This window comes from Caretta caretta, chromosome 1 (assembly GCF_965140235.1).
Source record: "Caretta caretta isolate rCarCar2 chromosome 1, rCarCar1.hap1, whole genome shotgun sequence".
In the NCBI taxonomy this organism is placed as follows: domain Eukaryota; kingdom Metazoa; phylum Chordata; order Testudines; family Cheloniidae; genus Caretta; species Caretta caretta.
In genome coordinates this window covers 326,172,699-326,197,505 of record NC_134206.1, presented here as the reverse complement: position 1 = coordinate 326,197,505, position 24,807 = coordinate 326,172,699, and the positions used below count along the sequence as shown (strand labels likewise).

At 41.7% G+C, this 24,807-nt stretch overlaps 1 protein-coding gene across 6 annotated transcripts; it reads left to right on the top strand.

Annotated features, from left to right (window-relative positions):
- Nucleotides 1–105: 105 nt before the first annotated feature.
- Nucleotides 106–16,928, top strand: CBLL1 (Cbl proto-oncogene like 1). 6 transcript variants are annotated; one of them, XM_048836325.2, is made up of 6 exons: nucleotides 106–502; nucleotides 6,988–7,155; nucleotides 7,538–7,635; nucleotides 7,927–8,010; nucleotides 10,652–10,725; nucleotides 13,419–16,928. In XM_048836325.2, exons 1-6 carry the CDS (start codon nucleotides 490–492, stop codon nucleotides 14,458–14,460), a joined length of 1,479 nt encoding a protein of 492 aa, XP_048692282.1. In that variant the 5' UTR covers nucleotides 106–489; the 3' UTR covers nucleotides 14,461–16,928. The 6 variants fall into 6 exon arrangements, with proteins under 6 accessions (XP_048692282.1, XP_048692281.1, XP_048692283.1 ...); XM_048836324.2 differs by having other exon boundaries at nucleotides 107–502; nucleotides 7,535–7,635; XM_048836326.2 differs by lacking the exon at nucleotides 106–502 and adding an exon at nucleotides 523–972 and having other exon boundaries at nucleotides 7,535–7,635.
- Nucleotides 16,929–24,807: the final 7,879 nt, after the last annotated feature.

Here is a 24,807-nt window from a genome sequence, read left to right as displayed (position 1 = left end):
AGCACCCAGCCTGGCGGCACCGCCGCCTCCGCCCGCTCGCCCGCCCGGGGCTGGGGTTTGATGAGCTCCCAGGCGGCCGAGTCTCGCAGGGCGGGGCCCTTCTCAGACGCTCCGCGGGCTCTGGGAACAGAGCACCTCCGGCACCGCGGGCCGCAGCGGAGACAATTCATGAGGGGACTCCAGCTCCCGGCATGCCCTGGGCCACGACAGGGCCATGAAGAGTCAATGTCCCGACTTTGTGGGGCCCGCAAAGCATGCTGGTAGCGACAGTCCCCGGCCCTGCGCAGTGCACCCTGGGAGCTGTAGCTTGCATAGGGCCTATTCGTTTTGCCCACCGAAGCGAGGCCCTCCGGCCCCTGGGCACGCGCGGCTCACTGCGGTTCTCCCTTGACCAGACCCCCCGCGGCATTGACAGCACCGCTTCCGCTTCCGCTGTCCAGGCGCTTCCGGCGTGGTGACTTCCGCTCCCACAGTGCCCCGCGCCGAATCATGGACCACAATGGTGAGGAGGGGAGAGGGAGGGAGCCGCATTTATACCCGGGCGGGCCTGCCCCGGGTCACTGCGCGGAGCGGCCCGGGCAGCCGGCCGCGGGGAGACCCCCCCCCGGGAGCGGGCCTGGGGAGCGGCCTGGCGGCTGGGGCCTAGCGGGGCCTGGACCCCAGCGCCGCCGGCCCACAGTGTGGCGGGGAGGGGACTCGGCCGGGCCTCGCAGCCCCCGCGCCCCCGTCAGCCCGCACCCTGACAGCGGGCCCTGGTCCGTTCCGGTCCCTGCCGAGGGGCAGGCCCCGATCCCCATTGGCTTCTTTCGGCGGGGCCCCGAGCGGACGGGGAAGGCCGCTGTGACTGTCCGCCCGGGGGAGCAGGGAAGTGGGAGCAGCCGTAGGCTGTGTGCGGTCCCCTCCGCCATGCGCTGGGGTCGGGGGTACTACAGCAGAGTTCGCCCAGACGTCACTGCCCGAGCAATGGCTGAGGTTCGTCATTTCGAGCTGAAGGATGGGTCCACCTTGTACTGACTTAGCAAGGGACTCTGGTTCTTGGTGTGTAGTTGGCAGATTCGCAGGTGGCCGAGGACGGGAAACACCTGGCTGTATCTGCTACGCTAGAAGTATGTACTGTTTGTATAACGCGCTGCACTTTTTGTAGCTGGTTCTCGTCCATTGGCCTAAGAAGCAGGCAAACCAGTAGGGATTGCAGGCTAACATAAAGGTTGCAGGTTCAAATCTGCAGTATATTAATGCTGCTCCTTTGGCAGCATATTCCATGCCTTTTACTGGTTGTGTGGGCCTGAGAGGAGCATTTAAAAATCAAGGTTTTGTCTAGGTAGAAAAATCCTGAGATTTTTACAAAACTTGAGATTTATCATAGTGGCATTGCTTAAAACTTTATTTTCTTATTCTGCTTGCAGTATGCTATGTTGATGTTCTCAAAGTTTCTGGCATAGAAATACCAGAATTGAACACTGTTCTTTACCTGGTTGCTGCAAATCGTCCCTGGATGCACACCTTTTGTTACTGCTATGTATATATAGCATGGGTTTGGGGATTACTTTGAATGTAGCCTTAGTTCATCACTAAGGCTACGATTTAGTCACAGGTATTTTTAGTAAAAGTCATGGACAAGTCACAGGCAATAACGAAAAAGTCATCACCAGTGACCTATCAGTAACTTTTACTAAAAATATTGTTAACTAAATCTTACCTGCTGGGGTGGAGGGGTGGTGCTCCAACAGATGCTGCTGCTTCTGGGGATGGGGGGCAGCCCAGGGCCCTGCTGATGTTGCTGCTCCCGGGGAAGGTGTGGGGGGGGCCCACCCCTCCAGGCCATAGGGTAGCCCTACTGCTGCCCCTCTGGGATTGCTGCTCTGGCACAGCACCCAGGATCAGTTGCCTGGGGTTGCTGGATTAGAGGCCACTGCGGGTCAGCTGCTGCAGCTGGAGGTCCTGGAAAGTCACAGAATCTGTGACCTCCGTGAAAGATTCACAGCCTTATTCATCACGTACAGAAACAAGTGACTAAATAAGAAGCTACAATTCTATTCATTAACTGACAATTAATTAAAATGTGTTAGAACACAACTGAAAATTTAAATTTATAAAAACTCAAAAGCATAAGATTTCTCTTACATGAATTTGAGTGAGCTTTAGTAGTTTTTATTTGGGTCAGAACTGTGACAAGCGACTCAGACATTCATAGAGATGTGTTAATTTGTGGTGTGACTCCATTGACTTCAGAAGTCAATGTGGATTTACATCAGATGAATGTGACCCATAGAATTTAAGAGATAGAAAAGACTTATTAGATCAGTCAGTCTACTTCCTGGAAGTTACTACAGGTTTTTTCCTTACTGTAATTTTTTCAGTGTTTTATCCAGTCTAGTTTTAAATCCTCCAAGTGTTGGGGCTGTCACCTTTTCCCTAGTAATCTCTCTTAGGAAGTTGTTTTTCTAATATTTGGTCTATAGTTATTTTTGCTGTGCAATATTATTTGTGTAGTTAGCACAGTTAGTGCACATGGGGTAAATTGCCCCATAAATAACCAGAAGAGTTATGTTGCCCAGAAGAGTTTCCTGTGTAAAAGCACGTGCAGGTACAGAGTAGGGGTACGTATGCTCTTTTTATCTAGAATACTGTATTTCTCACACCAGATGGGTTTTCAGATGGAGGGAACTTAACTTACAGTGTCATCCCATTACTCTTGATTATAAATACATTCTCTACCATTCTAAAGAGTTCTTACTTTTTCTCCTGATTTAGCCATACTGATACCTACTTGATTCTTTTATCCTTCTCTCAGAAAAATACCTCATTCAATCACTCAAGCCCTATAATCGTCTTTGTTAATTTTCTCAGAAGGTTCTGATCTTGAAGTACCAGAACGGAACTTTCTGTTGTAGGTATCTGCGCTGGCAATGAGATGGACTGGATTGCCTAAAACAGTGATTCTCAAACTTTTGTACTGGTGACCCCTTTCACATAGCAAGCCTCTGAGTGTGACACCCCCCCCATAAATTAAAAACATGTATTTATATATTTAACACCATTATAAATGCTGGAGGCAAAGCGGGGCTTGGGGTGGAGGCTGACAGCTTGCAGCCTCCCACATAATAACCTCATGACTCCCCTGAGGGGTCCCGACCCCCAGTTTGAGAACCCCTGGCCTAAAACATATATCTGATCTCTATATTCCATGTGTGCAGACACATCAGTGTTCTGCAGACAGGGGCTATCCGCTTTTTTGCAGTGCCTCAGTATGCAATTCAGAATTGTTCCCCCTGTTGACCTCTGCTCTGAAATTGCAGTGTTCCTTTAAGTTGGCTGCCCAGGAATGCATGTGAGCATCATCATACATTTTATTATAAACGGAGTCATAATTTCCCAATATGAGGAACATCCACAAACTTGATATATTGTCTGTGTGATGCACCAGTCCCGACTGCCTCTGTGTGTCTCGTTACTGCTTTGTACTCCTCCATATATTTTCTCAGATTGTAAACTGCTTGGGCAGGGACTGTCTCTTTCTTTGTTTGTACAGCACCTAGCACAGTGGGGTTCAGATCCATCACTAGGGTTCATAGGTGCTACAGTAATACCATTGCATAATATTTTCATGTAATGAGGGCCCTGTTTATTGCCTAGACATTGTCCTTGCCCATTGTCTTGGGAATTGACATGTGTCAGGGTGTCTCTTGCCTCCCTTGCACTGGAGATTTAAGATTAAAACTGCTCTTAAGAGGGGTTTGTGTGTGTGTGTGTGTGTGTGTGAAGGCCAAGACTATAACAGGGTTCACAAAAGAACTAGATAAGTTCATGGAGGATAGGTCCATCAATGGCTATTAGCCAGGATGGGTAGGGATGATGTCCCTAGCCTCTGTTTGCCAGAAGGTGGGAATGGGCGATGGGATGGAAAACTTCATGATTACCTGTTCTGTTCATTCCCTCAGGGGCACCTGGCAATGGCCACTGTCGGAAGACAGGATACTGGGCTAGATGGACCTTTGGTCTGACCCAGTAAGGCCATTCTTATGTGTGTAGGGGGATTAGCCTTTGATTTTACATAAATATGTTATCAGATGTGCCGGTAAAGCCTTATTAATTCTCTGTTTGCTATATTTGGTCACTGATGTTCCAGTGATGTGTTAAATAAGATGTTGTAGATTCCAAGGCCAAAAAGGATCACTCTGATGCTCAAGTCTGACCTCCTTTATAGCCCAGGCCATAGAACTTCCCCAAAATAATTCTTAGGTCATATCTTTTAGTAAAATATCCCATCTTCATTTAGAAATGGTCAGTGATGGAGAATACACCATGACTGTAGTGAATTATTCCCATGGTTAATTACCCTCACTCAAAAAAGTATGCCTTATTTCCAGTCTGGATTTGTCTAGCTCAGTGGTCTCCAACTTTTTTATGCCCAAGATCACTTTTTGAATTTAAGGGCAACCCAGGATCTGCCCCGCCCCTTCCCCCAAGGCCTGACCCCACTCACTTCCCCCCCCTCGCCCCCCGGGTCCCTCATTCTCCCCCATCCTCACTCACTGTCACCAGGCTGGGGTAGGGGTTGGGGTTCAGGAGAGGATGCGGGCTCTGGGCTGGGCCTGAGGGGTTTGCAGTGTGGGAGGGGGCTCTGGGCTGAGCCTGGGGCAGGGAGTTGGGGTGCAAGAGGGCGCTCTGGGCTGGGGCAGAGTGTTGGGATGGAGGAGGGGGGAAAGGGTGCTGGCTCTGGGGGCGGGGGTCAGGACTGGGGTTCAGGATGCAGGAGGGAGTTCGGGGTGCTGGCTCCGGGAGGGAGCTTAGGGCTGGGGGTTGAGGTGCGGCTTCTTGCGAGGCAGCACTTACATCCAGCAGTGGTGTAGCGTGGCTGCTGCTAAGGCAGGCTCCCTGCCTGCCCTGGCCCCACACCGCTCCCAGAAGGGGCTTAGGCGCCCTTGCGGCCCCTGGGAGAGGGGGACAGCACATGACTCTGCGTGCTGCCCCTCTCTGCAAGCACTGCCCCCTCAGCTCCCATTGACCACAGGTCCCCGTTCCCGGCCAATGGGAGCTGCAGGAGCAGTGCTTGCAGGCAGGAGCAGCACGTGGAGGGAGAACCTTCCCCCCTGGCGCTGCGGGGTGCACTGGCCACTTCTGGGCCTAGCGTGAGGCCTGGGCAGTCAGGGAGCCTGTCTTAGCGGCAGCCCTGCTGTGCTGCCGGAGATCTTCTGGGATTGACCAGTCAGTCTAACTTCATCTTCTACCTATTGGATTGTGTTATATCATTCCTGCTAGAATGAAGAGCCCATTATTAAATATTTTTTCTATGTAGACTGTAATCAACTCATCCCATAACCTTCTCTTTGTTATACGAAATCAGTGGTTCTCAAACTTTTGTACTAGTGACTCCTTTCACATAGCTAGCCCCTTATAAATTAAGAACACTTTTTTTTAATATATTTAATACCATTATAAATGCTGGCGGCAAAGTGGGGTTTGGGGTGGAGGCTGACAGCTTGTGACTCCCCCATGTAGTAATCTTGTGACCCCCTGAGGGGTCCTGACCCCCAGTTTGAGAACCCGCGTACTAAATAGATGAGCTCTCTGTGTCTGTCACTGTAAGGCATGTTTTCTGATCCTTTAATTGTTCTCATGGCTGTTCTCTGAACCCTCTCCATTTTATCAACATCCTTCTTGAATTGTGGGCACTAGAAATGGACACAGTATTCCAGCAGCAGTTTAACCACCACTAAGTACACTGAGGTAAAACAGCCTCCTACTCAAGATTCCCCTGTTTATGCATCCCAGGATTACATTAGTTCTTTTGGTCACAGCATCACATTGGGAGCTCACATTCAGCTGATTATCCACTATAACCTCCAAATCTTTTTCAGTCACTACTTCCCAGGATAGAGTTCCCCATTCTGTAAGTATGGCCTACATTTTTTGTTCCTAGGTGTATACATTTACCTTTAGCGTATTAAAACACACATTGTTTGCTTGTGCCCAGATTACCAAGCAATCCAGATTGCTCTGAATCTGTGAACTACCCTCTTTATTGATTACCATTCCCCCAATTTTTGTGTCATCTGCAAACTTTATCAGAGATGATTTTATTTTCTTTCAGGTCATTGATAAAAATGTTAAATAGCATAGGGCCAAAAGCTGATCTCTGTGGGACCCTACTAGAAACATACTTGCTTAGTGGCGATTTTTCCATTTACAGTTACATTTTGAGGCCTATCAGTTTTAATCCATTTAACATTTACTATGTCAATTTTATATTGGCCTAGATTTTAATCAAAATATCATGTGATACTAAGTGAAATGCTTTACAGAAGTCTAACTATATTACATCAACACTATTACCTTTATTAACCAAACTTGTAATCTCATAAATAAAAGATATCAAGTTAGTTTGATAAGATCTATTTTCTGGAAATGGTTGTTGATTTGCGTTAATAATAGTACCCTTCTTTATTAATTGAGCCCCATCTCAGCTGTTCCATTATTTTGCCCAAGATCATAAACGGAATATGTTTGTCTTTTGGTTTCCCTTGTAAACAGTATATACGAAACCGTTCCTGAGGGAAGATCCTTGTTCATTAGTTGTACAGTGTTTATTCCAAGGAGCCCTAATCATGAATTAGGGTACTTCTGTGCAAGATGCTGTACAAACACACAATAAAAAGACAGAGTCTGCCCCAAAGAAGTTACAGTTTGAGAAAGAGAGAGACTGATTCACTCCAAAACTGATTTCATTATAAATGTCATATTACTGCATAATTTCATTTATGACCAATACTGTTGGCATGACCTGACAGTTTGAAGGTACCATGTGAGCAATAGATTAAGATTTTTTTCAAACAAGTAAATTCTGGTACAGTAAATGAAGGCTTAAACTAGCTTTAATAAAATCAGTGTTTTCCTTAAAATGTCTCTGCTAATATCTAATCCTTTCAGAAACTAATGTATAAAATAACTGGAAAATGACAGTAAACATATTTTTCTCTTGTATAGACAATGATTTGCAAGGCACTAATAGTTCTGGATCGTTGGGTGGTCTTGATGTTCGCAGACGAATCCCTATAAAGCTCATCTCCAAACAGCCCAACAAAACCAAACCTGCACCACGCGCTCCAAGAATTATGAACAGGATGCCTTCAAAGGCACAGGCTGGTGATGAAGGTAAACTAATTTAAATAGTTTAATGCTATAGAAGGAAAGGGTATTAATTTATTATTATTATTTATATTGCAGTGGTGCTCGGGGGCCATACTCAGTATTGGAGAACTAATATGTTAGATGCCGTCCAAACTTATAAGAGTACAGGTTACAGGCCTCTAGGTGCTTCTGCAGTATAAAAAAATAAATGGTCTCTGTCTTCAGAGTGTAGCACTACTTCTGTTACTTTTCCTTGCGGAATGGAATTAAGGCAGGCTGCAGACATTGGAAATGCTGTAGCATTTCTTGATGATTGTAATGTAGAATGGCATGTGTTTTTAATAGCAACTTGGGTCAATTAGAAAAATTGTTTTTCTTTCTTCCCCCCTCCCATTCCCCCCAGAAGAATTTGATTATAATGAAGAGGAGCGGTATGACTGCAAAGGAGCGGACATGTTTGGGAATCCAAGAAGATTCCCTGGACACATATTTTGGGACTTTAAGGTACACTCATGAATGCAATAGTTCTGATGATACTATACGTTAAATTTGAAATCCTTAGGGCGTAAGCTAATTCTTAATATTCTCAGAGTGCAGAGCATCCTACTTATCTTTAGAGAAATCAAATAAAAAATAAGTGCTACCACTGCTTTCTGACTTTCTGAAACTATATTCTGTGCTGTGTTTCTCAGATTGTATGTAGTTCTCTGTTCCTTATTAAATATTTATGAACTTTCAAGCATATTGGTAATACCCTAATGAAATAAGGAGCCCTAATGAATGCTATTTTGACAGATAAACTTGCTGGGAGAAAAGGATGATACCCCAGTCCATTTCTGTGACAAGTGTGGATTGCCCATCAAATTGTATGGGCGCATGGTGAGTAGAGCTGTATTGATAGAAAAGCTACCCTGCTGTGAACTAACATGAAGTCTATACCTGTTCTTGGAAAAGTGCTCTGTGCTCCCATTGGCATATGGGTAGTTAGCTAGTGCAAGTGTAACGTCATACAAAACAGCTACTTAACTTTTTTTTTTTTTTTAAATAGGAGTCACAGCTTCCCACTAAGTAGAATTATTGTAAAGTTAGGCCCTGATCCTGCATTGAGATGCACATAGATGCATACCTATCCCATGCAGAGCTCATTGACTTCAGGCTCTGCATGAGCAAAAGGGTATATACCAATGCGTCTCAGTATAAAATCAAGGCCTTAATTTGTACAAGAACTCCAAGCTGTTCTTGTTGCAGATATCTTTTGCTGATGTCTCCTTGTTTGGTTAAGGGGTAAAATCGCTTTGGAAGAGTGGCTGACATGGTGCTTGATCCTGCTGCCATTGTAGTCCATTTAAAAATATCTATTGACTTCAGTGGAAGCATAATAGGCATAATAAGCATAATTATTTAAGCTCAGTACCAATGTGGACAGAAGAACAAATGGATATAAACTGGCCACTAGGAAATTTAGACTAGAAATTAGACGAAGGTTTTTAATCATCAGAGGAGTGACGTTTTGGAATAGCCTTCCAAGGGAAGCAGTGGGGGCAAAAGATCTATCTGGCTTTAAGATTAAACTCGATAAGTTTATGGAGGAGATGGTATGATGGGATAACATGGTTTTGGTAATTAAATATTCATGGTAAATAGGCCCAATGGCCTGTGATGGGCTATTAGATGGGGTGAGATCTGAGTTACCCAGGAAAGAATTTTCTGTAGTATCTGGCTGGTGAATCTTGCCCATATGCTCAGGGTTTAGCTGATCGCCATATTTGGGGTCGGGAAGGAATTTTCCTCCAGGGCAGATTGGAAGATGCCCTGGAGGTTTTTCGCCTTCCTCTGTAGCATGGGGCACGGGTCACTTGCTGGAGGATTCTCTGCTCCTTGAAGTCTTTAAACTACGATTTGAGGACTTTGATAGCACAGATATAGGTGTGAGGTTTTTTTTTGTAGGAGTGGTGGGTGAAATTCTGTGGCCTGCGTTGTGCAGGAGGTCAGACTAGATGATCATAATGGTCCCTTCTGACCTAAATATCTATGAATAGGCCCGTTTAGCCTTAAAGCAACTTATTTTTTAAGCTAAGCATTGTATATTACTTGATGACTTTAACTGAGTTAGTAAATACTAGATGTTACTCATTTCTGTGCTCCTTTAAAGCAGTGATATAACAGAATGCAAAGAATAAAGTTAAAATATTGACTAAAAGTTAATAGATGCTGAGGGATTTAACTTTGGCTTAATTTTTTAAAAATTAGCATTGCATTTTGAGTCACTAACCTTTATAGTCCTAATTCAGGCCAACCAACCTTTATTATTAAGATGCTTAGGGGAGCATTTTTATTTATTTATTTATTTTATAGACCGTGAAGACATTTGTGGTGTTAAGTTGTAATCTTTCCTTTTACTCACTTGCTCCTTGTAGCATCTGTGGTGTGCTGAAAAGCATTTCAGGAATGTAGTTTGATTCATTAGGTCTTGCCTACACAACGGTTATGACCAAGTCAGGAGGAATTGTTACACCAGTTTGGCTGTTGACCATTTAAAAGTTGTTTTGCAGACTGGTCCTATGTCTCTGTAATGGGGTTTGTAATATAAGTGGATTGTCCAGAGTTTTAACTTGCCTGTGGCGACGTTAAAAACACACCTACACTACATCTTGGAACCATGTTTTTACTAGTTTGGGAAGAACAATGTGGTAACTTGATTCCTTGAGTCATTTATAGTTGTAGTAGAGATGCCAAGGCTCAGATATGCCAGTTAAGAACTTTACAGGCTGCACTGTGAATCCAGCTCTGCTGTGTAGTCTCTTCCTTATTTTAAAGCCTGGGTGAATACCAGTCTATTTGGAGAACTGTACCAATTAGCGAGACATGGACCTTAGGCATTGGCCGTTAAAGCCACTGTGTCCTGTTCAGTTGTGCCTTCGCTGACCTGTCACAGAACTTGAACTATTCCAACTGCCAGGATGGAAATTTTCAACTTGATTTGGAGAAGTGCAAGCTCCATCCAAGTTAATGTGTGCACAGTTACATGGGAGACTGGCAGAAGCAGAGCACTGAGTCCTGCTAAAAGAACTGTGATTAGCAAGGGGGAGCCTAGAATGCCAGTTGCTAAACCATGAAGTACCGGTACTGGTGTTACTAAGTCCCCGTAGCAGGGACAGCTGAAATATACGGCTGTAGTTTCCATAAACAGCCTTGCCTCGCTGCCATAGGAAGAGCTCGTGGTGCATTCTTTGCATTTTCTTTTTAATGGAATGTACCTTATTCAAGCTATTTTTGAAAATGTCCCATCAAAGGTACTGCATACTTTGTTACATATAGCTGTATCTTGTCCATTTCCCAGCATGCATTTCAGACAACTTAAATATAAGAATTTTATTTTCAAGAAGATACACACTGAGAAAGCATGTTCATGAGGGAGGAATGTATCAAAACTTACTTAATTTATCAAAAATACATTCTATAAATGACATACTGGTTTACACATAATGGTTTAATGAAGCGATTGTTTGTGTGTCTCTAGATACCTTGCAAGCATGTTTTCTGCTATGACTGTGCTATATTACATGAGAAGAAGGGCGACAAGATGTGCCCAGGGTAAGTTCACTAGTGATTGCTTATTAAAAAGGGAGAATATACTGGAATAATTTAAACTGCTTATTTTCACATATGTCTTAATTTTTGTTTGTTGAAAAAACAGCTCAGTAGGAAGAAGCAAAGAATGCTTTTGCTGTACCAGAGGGGTTGTACTTGACACTACATTGTCATCCAGATATTGAGAGATTCAGTTTAACTGTTGATGTTTAAATTAGGGCTGTCAAGCAGTTAAAAAAATAAACGATTAAAAAGATAATTGCGATTAATCACACGATTTAAAAAAAAAAACCATTTATTTAAATATATTTGAAAATGTAGAAAACACAAAAATATTGATTTCAGTTACAACCCAGAATACAAAGTGTACAGTGCTCACTTTATATTATTATTTTTAATTACAAATACACTGGACCCTCACTAGAACGCGGGGTTCGGGATCCATGCGCGGTACCGTGTTAATGAGGGGACCGCGTTACCATGGATCCCAATTTAAATTTGGGATCCACCACCACAACCGTGCTATATGGGAATCCGTGCTCTAGCTATGCATGCTGTAGTGAGAGTCCGCTGTATTTGCACTGTAAAAAAGAAAAGAGTATTTTCCAGTTCACCTTATACAAGTACAGTAGTGTAATCTCTTTATCATGAAAGTTGAACTTACCAAGGTAGAATTATGTACAAAAAATAACTTCATTTTTTTTAAAAAAAAGTAAAACTTTAGAGCCTACAAGTCCACTCAGTCCTACTTCTTGTTCAGCCAATTGCTCAGACAAACAAGTTTGTTTACATTTGCAGGAGATAATGCTGCCTGCTTCTTGTTTACAATATCACCTGAAAGTGAGAACAAGCATTCACATGACACTGTTGTAGCCGACCATGAGATATTTATGTGCTAGATAAACTTTAAGATTCATATGTCCTTTCATGCTTCAGCCACCATTCCAGAAGACATGCGTCCATGCTGATAATGGGTTCTGCTCAATAACCATCCAGAGCAGGGCAGACCAAAGCAAGTTCATTTTCATCCTCGGAGTCAGATGCCACCAGGAGAAGGTTGATTTTCTTTTTTGGTGGTTTGGGTTCTGTGGTTTCTGCATTGGAGTGTTGCTCTTTTAAAACTTCTGAAAGTATGCTCTACACCTAGTACCTCTCAGATTCTGGAAGGCTCTTCAGATTCTTAAACCTTGGGTCGAGTGATGTAGCTGTCTTTAGAAATCTCACATTGGTACCTTCTTTGCGTTTTGTCAAATCTGCAGTGAAAGTGTTCTTCAAACAAACAGCATGTGCTGGGTTATCATCCGAGACCGCTATAACATGAAATATATGGCAGAATGCGGGTAAAACAGAGTAGGAGACATACAATTCTTCCCCCAAAGAGTTCAGTCACAAATTTAATTAATGCATTATTTTTTTAACAAGCGTCATCAGCACGGAAGCATATCCTCTGGAATGGTGGCCAAAGCATGAAGGGGCATATTAATGTTTAGCATAAATGGCATTTAAACACTTTGCAATGCCAGCTACAAAAGTGCAGTGCGAACGCCTGTTCTCACTTTCAGGTAACGTTGTAAATAAGAAGCGGGCAGCATTATCTCCCGTAAATGTAAACAAATTGTTTGTCTTAGTGATTGACTGAACAAGAAGTAGGACTGAGTGGACTTGTAGGCTCTAAAGTCTTACATTCTTTTGGTTTTGAGTGCAGTTATGTAACAAAAAAAAAATCTACATTTGTAAGTTGTACTTACACGATGAAGAGATTGCACTACAGTACTTGTATTTTTAAATTCACCTCATACTACACCGGACCCTCGCTAGAACGCGGGTTTTGGGATCCATTCGTGGTACTGTGTTAACACGGGGACCGCATTAAAATGAATTGCAATTAAAGTAATTAAATTTGGGATCCATGGCCACGACCGCGTTATATGTGAATTCGCGCTATATAGACGCGCGTTCTAGTGAGGGTCCAGTGTATTTCTTTTGTTTGCCATTTTTACAGTGCTAATATTTGTAATATAAAGTGAGTACTGTCAACTTTGTATACTGTTGTAACTGAAATCAATATATTTGAAAATGTAGAAAAACATCCAAAAATATTTAATAATTTTAAATTGGTATTCTATTGTTTAACAGTGCGATTAAAACTGCAATTAGTCACAATATTTTTAATTGCTATTAATATTTTTAAGTTAATCACGTGAGTTAACTGATTAATCGACAGCCCTAGTTTAAATGGTAAATAGAAGATATTTAAAATAAGTAGTTGACATATTTGTGTTCAGTCTTGCCGTTATTACCTGCAATAGCGCAAATGACAGTTCACTAGTAGTTAAGGCTCACTTACTAATTGTATACCCTCATCTCAAGAACCCCTTCTCTTTTGTGCTTTTTGACACATCTTAGAATATGATACAGATTATGGGACGTCAGTTCTAAATGTCTCCTCAGGAAACGTTGATGTACTTTGTAGCTGTGCTTCTATAGGAGAATGTCTGTCTAATTTTGAAATATTGTAATTTAATTTGAATTAAGGAAATACAAGCTTTTTGTGTTGCGTTGGCACTAAAAAATGTTACTTCTAATATGTATGAATATTCTAATATGTAGAATTGTGGAATGATCATTTAGCCTAAATATTTCTAGATTCACAGCTGTTGGTGATGATAATAAACTGATCTTTTTTTCTAATTTAGCTGTAATGATCCCGTGCAGCGAATTGAGCAATGTGTGCGAGGGTCTCTCTTCATGTGTAGCATTGTTCAAGGGTGCAAGAGAACATATTTGTCTCAGAGAGACTTACAAGCTCACATCAACCATCGTCATATGAGAGCTGGAAAACCTGTTACCCGTCCTCCACTTGAACCTGTTCATCCTCCTATTGCCCCACCTCCTGCTGAAATTCCTGAGCGTTTCATAATGCCACCTGATAAGCATCATATGAGCCATATCCCACCAAAGCAGCACCTCATGATGCCGCCACCTCCTTTACAGCATGTGCAGCACGAGCATTATAACCAACCACATGAGGACATTCGTGCACCCCCTTCAGAGATGTCAATGGCTCCACCACCACCTCGCTCGGTCAGTCAGGATACGTTTCGTATTTCCACGAGAAAACACAGCAATTTAATAACTGTCCCTATTCAGGATGATTCAAATTCAGGTGCTCGAGAACCACCTCCACCAGCCCCAGCACCTGCTCATCATCATCCTGAATATCAGGGTCAACCAGTGGTATCCCATCCTCATCATATTATGCCTCCACAGCAACATTATGCACCACCCCCGCCACCACCACCACCAATAAGCCATCCAATGCAACATCCTCCCCAGGGAGCAGGTACTCCTCATATGGTTTATAGCCAAGCTCCACCACCACCGATGACCTCTGCTCCACCACCAATAACCCCTCCCCCTGGACACATAATTGCCCAAATGCCACCATATATGAATCACCCTCCTCCAGGACCTCCCCCTCCTCAACATGGTGGCCCACCTGTAAATGTAAATGCACCCCCTCCCCATCACTATAATCCTAACTCTTTGCCGCAGTTCAGTGAAGATCAAGGAACTCTCAGCCCTCCTTTTACACAGCCTGGGGGAATGAGTCCGGGGATGTGGCCCGCTCCAAGAGGGCCTCCTCCACCCCCAAGAATGCAAGGTCCACCTTCTCAAGCCCCACTTCCTGGACCACATCACCCAGATCAAACCAGATATAGACCATACTACCAATGATATTAACAATAATTTGAACTGAGTATGCTATGGGAAGGATAAACTATATACAGCAGCCTTTTAATGAATCTGTTTTTGGGGTCTCTTTTTTCTTCTTCTTCCTTTCCCCCCTTCCCCTTTCAAAGAAATACAATGGTTGTGACTAACACACTCTGGGGACTAGACTCTTGATTGATTTTTATACCTTGACCGTAGGACTCTGACTTCAAATATACTGTAGTGCTAAGATAAGTGGCTCAGTAGATAACAGCTACATTTTTAACAAACTGTGTCCCTAGTGAGGTTAAAGTCTCTGAGAGATGGTTATTTGTAATATTATTTCCTGAAAAATTGAACACCCATTGTACCACTCTATTGTTTTTGTTAAATCCAATGTTTAGTTTTACTTGTGATACTTTTTTGTTAACCTGTGTACAATAATTAAATTTAAATATGGTTGTAAAAATGCTGGGTTTTTATGTGAATTTGAGCACAGACACAATTTCTGAAAAAACATTCCATGTTTTGACACTAATACTTTTCCATATGGCATTATAATATAATGTTTGGTGTAAGAGACGTTCAAGTTTTCCTTAGCAGTAACATTGTAGTAAAGTCTGATGATCCAAGTTTAAGGAGCTGTAAATCTGAAGTGCAGAATCTTGCATTTCACACAGATTTTTAAATTTTGAGGCAACTTTGGGCGCACAGGGTGAATGGTACATGAAAGACACAGTTTTGGTGATAACATGAAGCCATGTTGTCTTAACATTTTAAAATCTTCTTTTCTTAGCTCACTTCTTGTTTGGAAAATTCTGGTTAACTTGAGATCTCATACACTCCCTACTGGTGTTGAATTCATGTCTTGTGCATTTACTCAATGGATGTTTTCACATAAAAGGTACCATGTATTGACTCACCACGTTCCTGATATGAAGGAATATGATTTTTTGGGACTTGTTTTTTGCTTTTTCTATATAAATGGTAATGTAGAGTAGGAGTATTCTACTTTGATAACCTGGAGTTAGGGATCTGACATCTCTTAGGCAGATTAAAAATACATGTGTATAAATCATGTCAAATTTTTTTGCCAGATTTGATGACATGGCTAATGGTTTACAGGATTTAATAATATGTTTTAACCATGGTCTTAAGTAGATTTGATACTGTCAGGTCCCTTTGGGCCCCAAATTTAGGTTTTTGTAAAACTATTTTTTTTAATCCATTGAAAACAGGTGTAAGAAATAAATATCCTATTTAACACTAGTTGTGTTAGTGCAGGAGAGCCAGAGAATCCAACTGTTTACACTGCTCTCATTGTCCAAGCAGAGTGCTCACTTTTTACATTGCAGCCAACATTAGTGTTGAAAAATCAACATTTAAAAAAAAACCAAATTTTAAAAATTAAGGGGGTTTAGAGATAACTAATCTATTTTTGACCTAGGTGTCTAGTCTCACATTGTTTTAGAGGCACGATGTAGGAAACCATCTGCTTGTTAGAATTTTCTCAAAGGCTTAATTTATTTACTTCCGTAAGTTCCGTTTTTGCCTCTAACCTAATATAAGTTGTTTGCATTGAGCCTGTCAGAGCACCTGTTGGCAGAACATTCCAGACTTTCTAATGTTGCATATAAAATGAGTGTTGTCTGGCCGTCACGTCAAGGACTCTGTTAGGCTTGTGTTCTGTTCCTGAATCTGCCATTGATGTGCTGGGTGATGTTGGGACCTGAGTTAGGACCTGAGTTTTGAATTTAGGTGCATGCAAACTCCATAAATGGGTGTGAAAATCAAATACTTATTTTGCACAAATAGCTATTATGTGTCGGATTGTCCCGTTGCCTGTGCGGTTGTAATGTGACTGACTTAAAAAAAAATCAGGCTTCTTTGCCTTGGTTTCCCTATCTGCAAAATAGGAATAATACCCACCATTGTTAAACTATGGCAGAGACCAATCCAATACACAGGATTTCTGCATCTTTTATTATATTGCTTTTAGGGGTGACAAGTTCATTCTGAGAAAGGCTGAAGAGGAAGTACTTGCATGTGTTTTGCATTACTTGGCTATTTACAAATGTAGCAATACAGGAAACTATTTCTCTGTTCTCTGGTGCATACTTCAGGTCCTTCCAAAGGACAAATTCAGCAACGTTTGTATCTAGTTCAAGTACAGCCTTTCTAGATTTACTTATATCCATGGGTAAATTCTAAATTCATGGGTTATGTCTGGTTTTGTGCTAATTCTCAAGTAAGTTTCGCTGTCTTTTTCTCTTTGGACACATCTTGGTGGCAGAATAGGTACAATTTCCCGTCAGAAGAAGAGCGATGGAGTATAAGCTCAAATAAGTATCTAATGCATGGGAAATATGATTTGAACTTCTAAGTTTCTAAATGTATTACATTGTCAGGAACAATGTACTATGCAAGACTTGTGTTCATTTTCATTTGATTTCTATGTCAGATTAGGATATTAAAGTGTGTTATGAATTGCATTTCCATTTTGGCAGATTTAGTTGTTCTATGAGTTAAAACAATTCTTGCTCAGTTGGTATTAATCATCTCTGTCTAGTAATGATACACTGATAACTGATTTTGCAGGTAAATTATATACATATTGTGCTTTTAGGCTATTTTGTCTATAGCAAAATTGAAGTTGAAATAATGCATTAGCTTTTATTATTATTGGGAACAATAAATGAAAATCGTGAGGTTTAATGCTCCAATTTTATTCTTAAAATAATAAGTTAGTCACTAAAACACAGTTTTGGAAATTGTGACTTGAATCTTACTACCTCCCCAAAACTCATGGGTATTAATTTTGAATTTAGTTTTTTGTTTTTTTGCTAATAGCATCAACCAGGATTGGAGCCCAGTTTTGCTAAGCACTTTCAGACTCAGTATCAGGCAGTCCTTGACCAGAAGACTTTACAATCTAAAAATATTCTTTTGGTATGTCACTTTCACACCACATTACTACATATCACTCTTTGGGATGTAAGATCAGTCAAGATGGCTTTAAGGGTTGAGTGATGGTCTTGTGGGTAATGTCTGGAGTGAGACTCTAAAGATATGGGCTCAATTCCTGGCTCTGCCACTAACTTCTTGTGTGACATTTAGTTATACTATTGATTACAAAGCCAGAAGGGACCATTGTGATCTTCTAGAGTGACCTTGGGCAAGTCGCTTAATCTCTCCATGCCTCAGCTCCCCATCTGTTAAATGGGGATAATAATTCCTTGGTCTGTTTAGGCTGAAATTCAGAAAAGCATTTAAGAATATTCTTAAAGTTGTGTGTGCTTAAGTGTTTTCCTGAATAGGGATGCTTTTCTGAATCAGAATCTTAGATTGAAAACGTTTTGGACAAGGATTATCTGTTACTATGTGTGTTTACAGTGGCAACTCCAAAGTAGGCCTGATCTTGGTGGAGGCCTCTAGGTACTAATGTAATAAAAAACCCAAAATAATCAGCAGCAGCAACATATTTGCATAATTTAATTTTTCAGTTTAAAGTGCAGTTCTGTTTTGAAAAATGTAACAGTTCTCTTTAGATTCCTAATCTCCATCACTGTCATATTTCTCGTGTAGTTTCAAGTTTGTCTCTCTGACTCCCAAGTCCAATCTGCTCAATTTACAAATAGGAAGATGTTTTCTCCCTTTCTGCTTGCCCTGCAAATTTAGCCTGGAACTTGAAAGTCAAGCTGGGTCTTTTCAAGCATAAACATCACCATTTTCAGCTGCAGGGGCTTAGTAAACAATTTGTTTGATATGGGAACTGTAATAGAATGCACTTGACTCTCTCCTACCTTTGTTAACTCTGCAGTGCTAGTGGGAATGATTGGTAATGAATATTTTATTTTGATCTGGAAAGCAGCAATGACTGAATACACAAAGGCAGTGAGGCAATAGGAGGGTTTGAGTAAAAAGTTTATATTTTTAGGTAGTCACTCTTCAGATTAGAACCACAACTCTATAATTTAGGTGGGGGAAGTGTGATTTAGTGTATTTAAGTGTTTCAAAGTGTGTTTTAGACATTCTTGATTGGGCTGTTTTTTTATCTATCAATAAAAATCTGCGCTAGATCATAGAATTAACTATTCAAAAATATTTCAAAACTAGCCTTCATCTTAGAGCTGGGTGAGTCCCAAGGCAATGCTCTCACCAAACTAATAATAAAATCACTTTTACTATTACTAGTGACTCCATGTATGCATGCACTTAGCATTTAAAGACAGCATGAGCAAGAAATGGGTAACAGCCCATTTTGGGAGGGCACAGGAGTAGGGAGGGGAGCAATAAGACTTGTGGCGAAGTGTGCTCTGTGTGGGAAAGGAAAACTCCTCCTATCTAGATTTAAGATGAGGATAGGGAACAGACTATATATTCATAGATTCTAAAGCCAGAAGGAATCATAGTGACCATCTGGTCTGACCACTTGCATAACACAGGCCATAGAACTTCCCTGAATTATTTCCTAGAGCAGGTCTCTTAAAAAACAAACAAACAAAAACAAAAAAACAAAAAAAAAAAAACAAAAAAAAATCCAGCCTTGATTTAAAAATTGCCAGTGATGGAGAATTCATCTCAACTCTTAGTAAATTGTTTCAATGGGTAATTAACCTCACTGTTAAAAATGTGTGCCTTATTTCCAGTCTGAATTTGTCTAGCTTCAGCTTCCAGCCATTGGATCTTGTTAGACTTCTGTCTGATAGACTGAAAGGCCTTCTAGTATAAAATTGTTGTTCCTCATTTGTAGGTAAAGATAGAGACTATGATCAAGTCATCTCTTAACTTTTTCTTGAAGCTAGATAGATGTTTGTTCCTGGAGTCTGTCATTATAAGGCATGCTTTCTAATCTTTTAGTCATTCTTATGGCTCTAATCTGAACCACAAATTCAAATCTGTACAAATTTATCAACCTCCTTCTTTAGATGGGGACACAGTACTTCAGTAGTGGTCACACCAGTGCAAGACACAAAAGGTAATATAACATCCCTACTCCTGCTCAAGATTCCCTGGTTTATATATTCAAGGAATGCATTAGCTCTTTTGTCCACAGCACCACAAGCTTACCAAGTGATTCATATTGCTCTGTATCAGTGACCTGTCCTCTTTATTATTTACCATTCCTGCAACCTGAGTCATTAGCAAACTTTATCAGTGATGATTGTTAATGTTTTTTTCTGGGTCACTGATAAACATGTCATAAATATAAAGGGAAGGGTAACCACCATTCTATATATGGTGCTATAAAATCCCTCCTGGCCAGAGGCAAAACCCATTCATCTGTAAAGGGTTAAGAAGCTAAGGTAATCTCGCTGACTCCTGATCCAAATGACCAATGAGAGGACAAGATACTTTCAAATCTGGAGGGGGGAGGGGAATAAAGGGTTTTTTTCTCTCTGTGATGCTTTTGCCGGGAACAGATCAGGAAGGCAGCCTCAGAACTTCTGTTAAGTTAGTAAGTAATCTAGCTAGAAATGCATTAGATTTCCTTTTGTTTTAATGGCTGGTAAAATAAGCTGTGCTGGATGGAATGTATATTCCTGTTTTTGTGTCTTTGTAATTTAAGCTTTTGCCTAGAGGGATTCTCTATGCTTTGAATCTGATTCCCCTGTAAGGTATTGACCATCCTGATTTTACAGAGGTGATTCTTTTACCTTTTCTGTATTTAAAATTCTTCTTTTAAGAACCTGATTGATTTTTCATTGTTCTTAAGATCCAAGGGTTTGGGTCATGTTCACCTGTACCAATTGGTGAGGATTCTTATCAAGCCTTCCCCAGGAAAGGGGGTGTAGGGCTTGCGGGGGATTTTGGGAGAAGACATCTCCAAGTGGGCTCTTTCCCTGTTCTTTGTTTAAAATGCTTGGTGGTGGCAGCATACGGTTCAAGGACAAAGCAAAGTTTGTACCTTGGGAAAGTTTTAACCTAAGCTGGTAAGAATAAGCTTAGGGGGTCTTGCGTGCAGGTCCCTACATCTGTACCCTAGAGTTCAGAGTGGGGAAGGAATCTTGACACATGTTAAATAGGGTAGGACCAAGAACCAGTCTCTGAGGACCCCACTAAAACACACCTGCTTGATGATGATTCCCCATTTACAATTACATTTTGAGACTTTGTCAGTAAACCAGTTTTTATGTGTACCATGTTAATTTGGTATCCTATTTTTAATCAAAATGTCTTACCATGTCAGCTGCCTTGCACAGAAGTCTATTACATCAACACTGTTACTGTTATCAGATAAATTTGTAATCTCATTAAAACAAGATATCAAGTTAGTCTGACAGGATTTATTTTCCATTAACCTATGTTGATTAGTATTAATTATGTTACACTCCTTTTATTTATTAATAGAGTCCCATATCAGGTGCTCCATTATTTTGCCTGGGATCAATGTCATGCTGACAGACATATAATTGACTCTGTTCACTGTAAATATTAGTACATTAGCTTCCTTCCAGTCTTCTGAACTTCCAGCACTATGATCCAGGTCCTATTCTTAATAAACAAGGCTTTAAATAACTTTTTTTTTTTAAATAGTTACAGAATTATGTTGTCATAGGCCTTGTCTACATGGGAAAGTTACTGTGCAGTAAGTAACCACTGTGAATTCACATGCACTAGCTACTCCACACACTCCCTGTGTGGACACTCTTTCTGAGCATTAGAATTATCTTTGGCTATCTTTACACTACAAATAAACACTGGCAGCTGTGCCAGTTGACTTGGGCTTGTGGTGCTTGGGCTAAGGGGCTGTTGAAGTGTAGTATAGACATTTGGGCTTGGGCTGCAGCCCAAACTCTGGGACCTCCCACCTTGCATGGTCCTAGAGCCCAGGCTCCAGCGCAAGCCTGAATGTCTACATGGCCATCAAACAACCCCTTAGCCCAAGCCAGCTGGCATGGGCTAGCTGTGGGTTTTTAATGGCAGTGTTGACATATCCTCTTTGTGTGTGTGTTAGCTTAATGCACTCTAATACTCCCGAGGGCACTTCTGGTGCTCAGTAAGAGTGTCCACACAGAAAGTTTGTGTGGAGTAGCTAGTGTGCTGTGAATTCACACTGTTACTTGCTGAGCACTTGCTTTCCCATGTAGACAAACCCTTACAGACACAAATATAACCTATGGAGTTGCAAATGAACCAGAGGGCTGGCTACGAGACATGAGTGATGCACAAACGTTAAGACACTTTGAAAAGGAATTACCTTTATAAAGATCTGACAGCTCTCCAAGAAGGTAAAAAGCCACTAGGTTGGCTTTGTAGCTTATTAAATGGAGAAATAAAGAGCAGAACATCATGTTGGTCCAAGCAATGCTGACTTCAGAGGCAGCTCAATATTTAGTTTCCAGGAGGCCCCTCTTTGAAGACTATGCCACAAGGCTGCTTCCTCAAGTGAACCACGTAAATGGCAATAAAACAAGGCTGTGACCATACACAACAAGAAGTGGGAGACCTACACAAGGAAACAATAGAATGAAATGGGTAATAGAAGGATGAATGGAGAAATAGCAGAACCCTGGAACTGGGAATTCATATAAAAGGTAAAGGTACATGATGTTGCTATTGTCTATGCCAAAACCGGGAGTAAAGTGATAAGGAGTCAGAGTGGAGAAGTAGGGAAACATGACACTGAAGCACAAGGCTGTGAGATTTAAATGGACTTGTGCCAAGTTGGACAATGGTGAACAGTTTTAGGATGGAGCTTTATGCTCGCTTAATTTCCAGTGAACATGTTCACATGGCTGGAAAGGAAAAGGGTTGAAATAACACCACTTGGATCCTTGGGTGGGCGGAGGCAGGAGGGTCATGATGTCATGGGTCAGGCTTCTTCTGGTTGTGTTTCATTCATGGCATGTTATAGTTATTGGGCATTGTGAGATGAGCACTAAAGCTGATTCTGTCTGGGATGAAGCTCTGAAAAGGACTCATTTTTCTTTACGTGACCAAAACCAGCCAACATTAGGTGTTCAGACCTTTTTGAAAGGAAAGAATTAGGGCCTGCTTCTCTTTTCAAAAGAAAAGGAGTACTTGTGGCACCTTAGAGACTAACCAATTTATTTGAGCATGAGCTTTCGTGAGCTACAGCTCACTTCATCGGATGCATACCGTGGAAACTGCAGCAGACTTTATATATACACAGAGAATATGAAACAATACCTCCTCCCACCCCACTGTCCTGCTGGTAATAGCTTATCTAAAGTGATCATCAGGTTGGGCCATTTCCAGCACAAATCCAGGTTTTCTCACCCTCCACCCCCCCACACAAATTCACTCTCCTGCTGGTGATAGCCCATCCAAAGTGACAACTCTTTACACAATGTGTAACTGGGTGGGTGGTGTCCAGTTACACGATAATTACATATATAGTTTAACTGCTACTTGCTGGTGTGTTTTGGTATACCTTCAACAGTACAAATAAAGATCATAAAGAGAACAGCCTAGGTAGGTGGCAAATGCCTCACTTGGATTTCATGTAGGCAGGCCCTCTGAAGATAGCAGGTGTGGCTAGAACAAAACCCAGGATGAGTTCTGAAATTGGTGTTAATATGCAGACACAACACCATTTCAACGGTATGCTGAAAAATGTTTGAACTATGTATACTACTAGCCCAATTCAGTTCACTAAACACAGCTGAATTATACTAATTTTGTTTACACTGTTAAGGATAAATATAAAACTTACTTTTTTTTTAGATTTAAGATCTATGAAAGAAAGAGGAGGGCTGTGAAAGTGTAACCAGTTTTACAAATAATTGCAGTGCTGCTGTGGGTGGTTCCTTGTCCAAACTTGTGCTCTCTAAGTCTGTTTATGCACGGGTCATTCCATATTCTTCCAGATAACTCAGATGCCTGGTGGTGGTGGTCTGTGCCAGGGGGGTGCAGCAGAAAGCAGGGGTCAGTTGGTCAGGATTTGCAATGTCTGCTTCCCCACACCTCGCTCATGCCTGTTGAAAGGTTTTACCATGCAATGAGTCAGTCGTGCTTGATATCCATGAGTGAATTTGCCTTCCGGGGTGGAGTTGGAGCAGCACACTACAAACCTGCATCTCCACAAGGTCTTGGCTCCTTTGGGGGGGGATGGGTGCATAACTTTTCTTCTATTCCCTTCCCTGACTCTTTTTGGCTGTTGCTCCAATCACAAGCACAAGAGCCTGTGCCTTTCCTTCTTTTCTCTCCTCATCACTTAGATAGTTGAGGGTTTGTTTGGTGAGAGTGTACATGGGGGGCGGGGGGTTGAGAATGGTTTTACCAAGCTAGACAAACTGGTGACTTGATCACCGTCTAGAAGTACCTATCTGGGGAACAGAAATCGGATAATAGAGGGGTTTTCAGTTTGACAGAGAAAGGTACAACCAGATCCACTGGCTGGAAGTTGAAGCTAGAAAAATTCAGACTAGAACTAAGTGCCCATTTTTAATAGTGAGAGTAATTGCCATTGGAACAATTGACCAAGGACTGTGGTGGATTTTCCATCACTGGACGTCTTTAAATTAAGATTCTATGGTTTTCTAAAAGACCTGCTGCTGTTCAGTCACAGCTATTGGACCAGAAGCAAGAATTAATTCAGGGAAGTTCTATGGTCTGTGGGATAGAGGGGGTCTGACTAGAGGCTCACAATTGCCCTTTCTGGCCTTAAAGTCTAGGACTATACAAGTCCACATGGCATGGGAAATGCAGTTTTGCTTTCTAGCAACTCTGAGCTGGGTCCTGGGCCAATATGTTTTTTGCAGGAGAGTGATACATCCATCAGCATACATCCAATTAGAATTGGAAAATGTGTAGAGGAGAGCAACAAAAATGATTAAGAGTATGGAGCAGCTTCCGTAGGAGGAGAGAGATTAAAAAGACTGAGATTTTTCAGCTTGGAAAAGAGACGACTAAAGGGGGGAGGATATGATAGAGAGCTATACAATCATGAATGGTGTGGAGAAAGTGAATAAGAAAATGTAGTTTTCCCTTCACATAATACAAGAATCAGAGGTCACCCAATGAAATGAATAGGCAGCAGGTTTAAAACACAAAAGAGGAAGTACTTCACACGATGTGGAATCAACCTGTGGAACTCATTGCCAGGGGATGTTGTGAAAGCCAAAACGATCATGGGTCTAAAAAAAATTAATAAGTTAATGGAGGACAGGTCCATCAATGTTAGCCAAGATGACCAGGGATGCATCCCCATGCTTTGGGTGGCTCTAGCCTCTGACTGCCAGAAGCTGGGTGTGGATGATGGGGGATGGATCGCTTGATGATTGCCTGTTCATTCCCTCTGAAGCACCTGGCATTGGCCACTGTTGGAAGACAGGATACGGAGCTAGATGGACAATTGGTCTGACCCAGTCTGGCTGTTCTTATGGCTTCGGTACAGAACAAGGC

Bases quoted from the DNA above. Each gene is read 5' to 3' on its own strand.
- CBLL1 (XM_048836322.2), top strand. From the start codon at position 995: ATGGGTCCACCTTGTACTGACTTAGCAAGGGACTCTGGTTCTTGGTGT. The intron at 7,156-7,534 runs GTAAACTAATTT...CATTCCCCCCAG, and splicing joins GGCACAGGCTGGTGATGAAG to AAGAATTTGATTATAATGAA. The intron at 8,011-10,651 runs GTGAGTAGAGCT...GTGTGTCTCTAG, and splicing joins TCAAATTGTATGGGCGCATG to ATACCTTGCAAGCATGTTTT.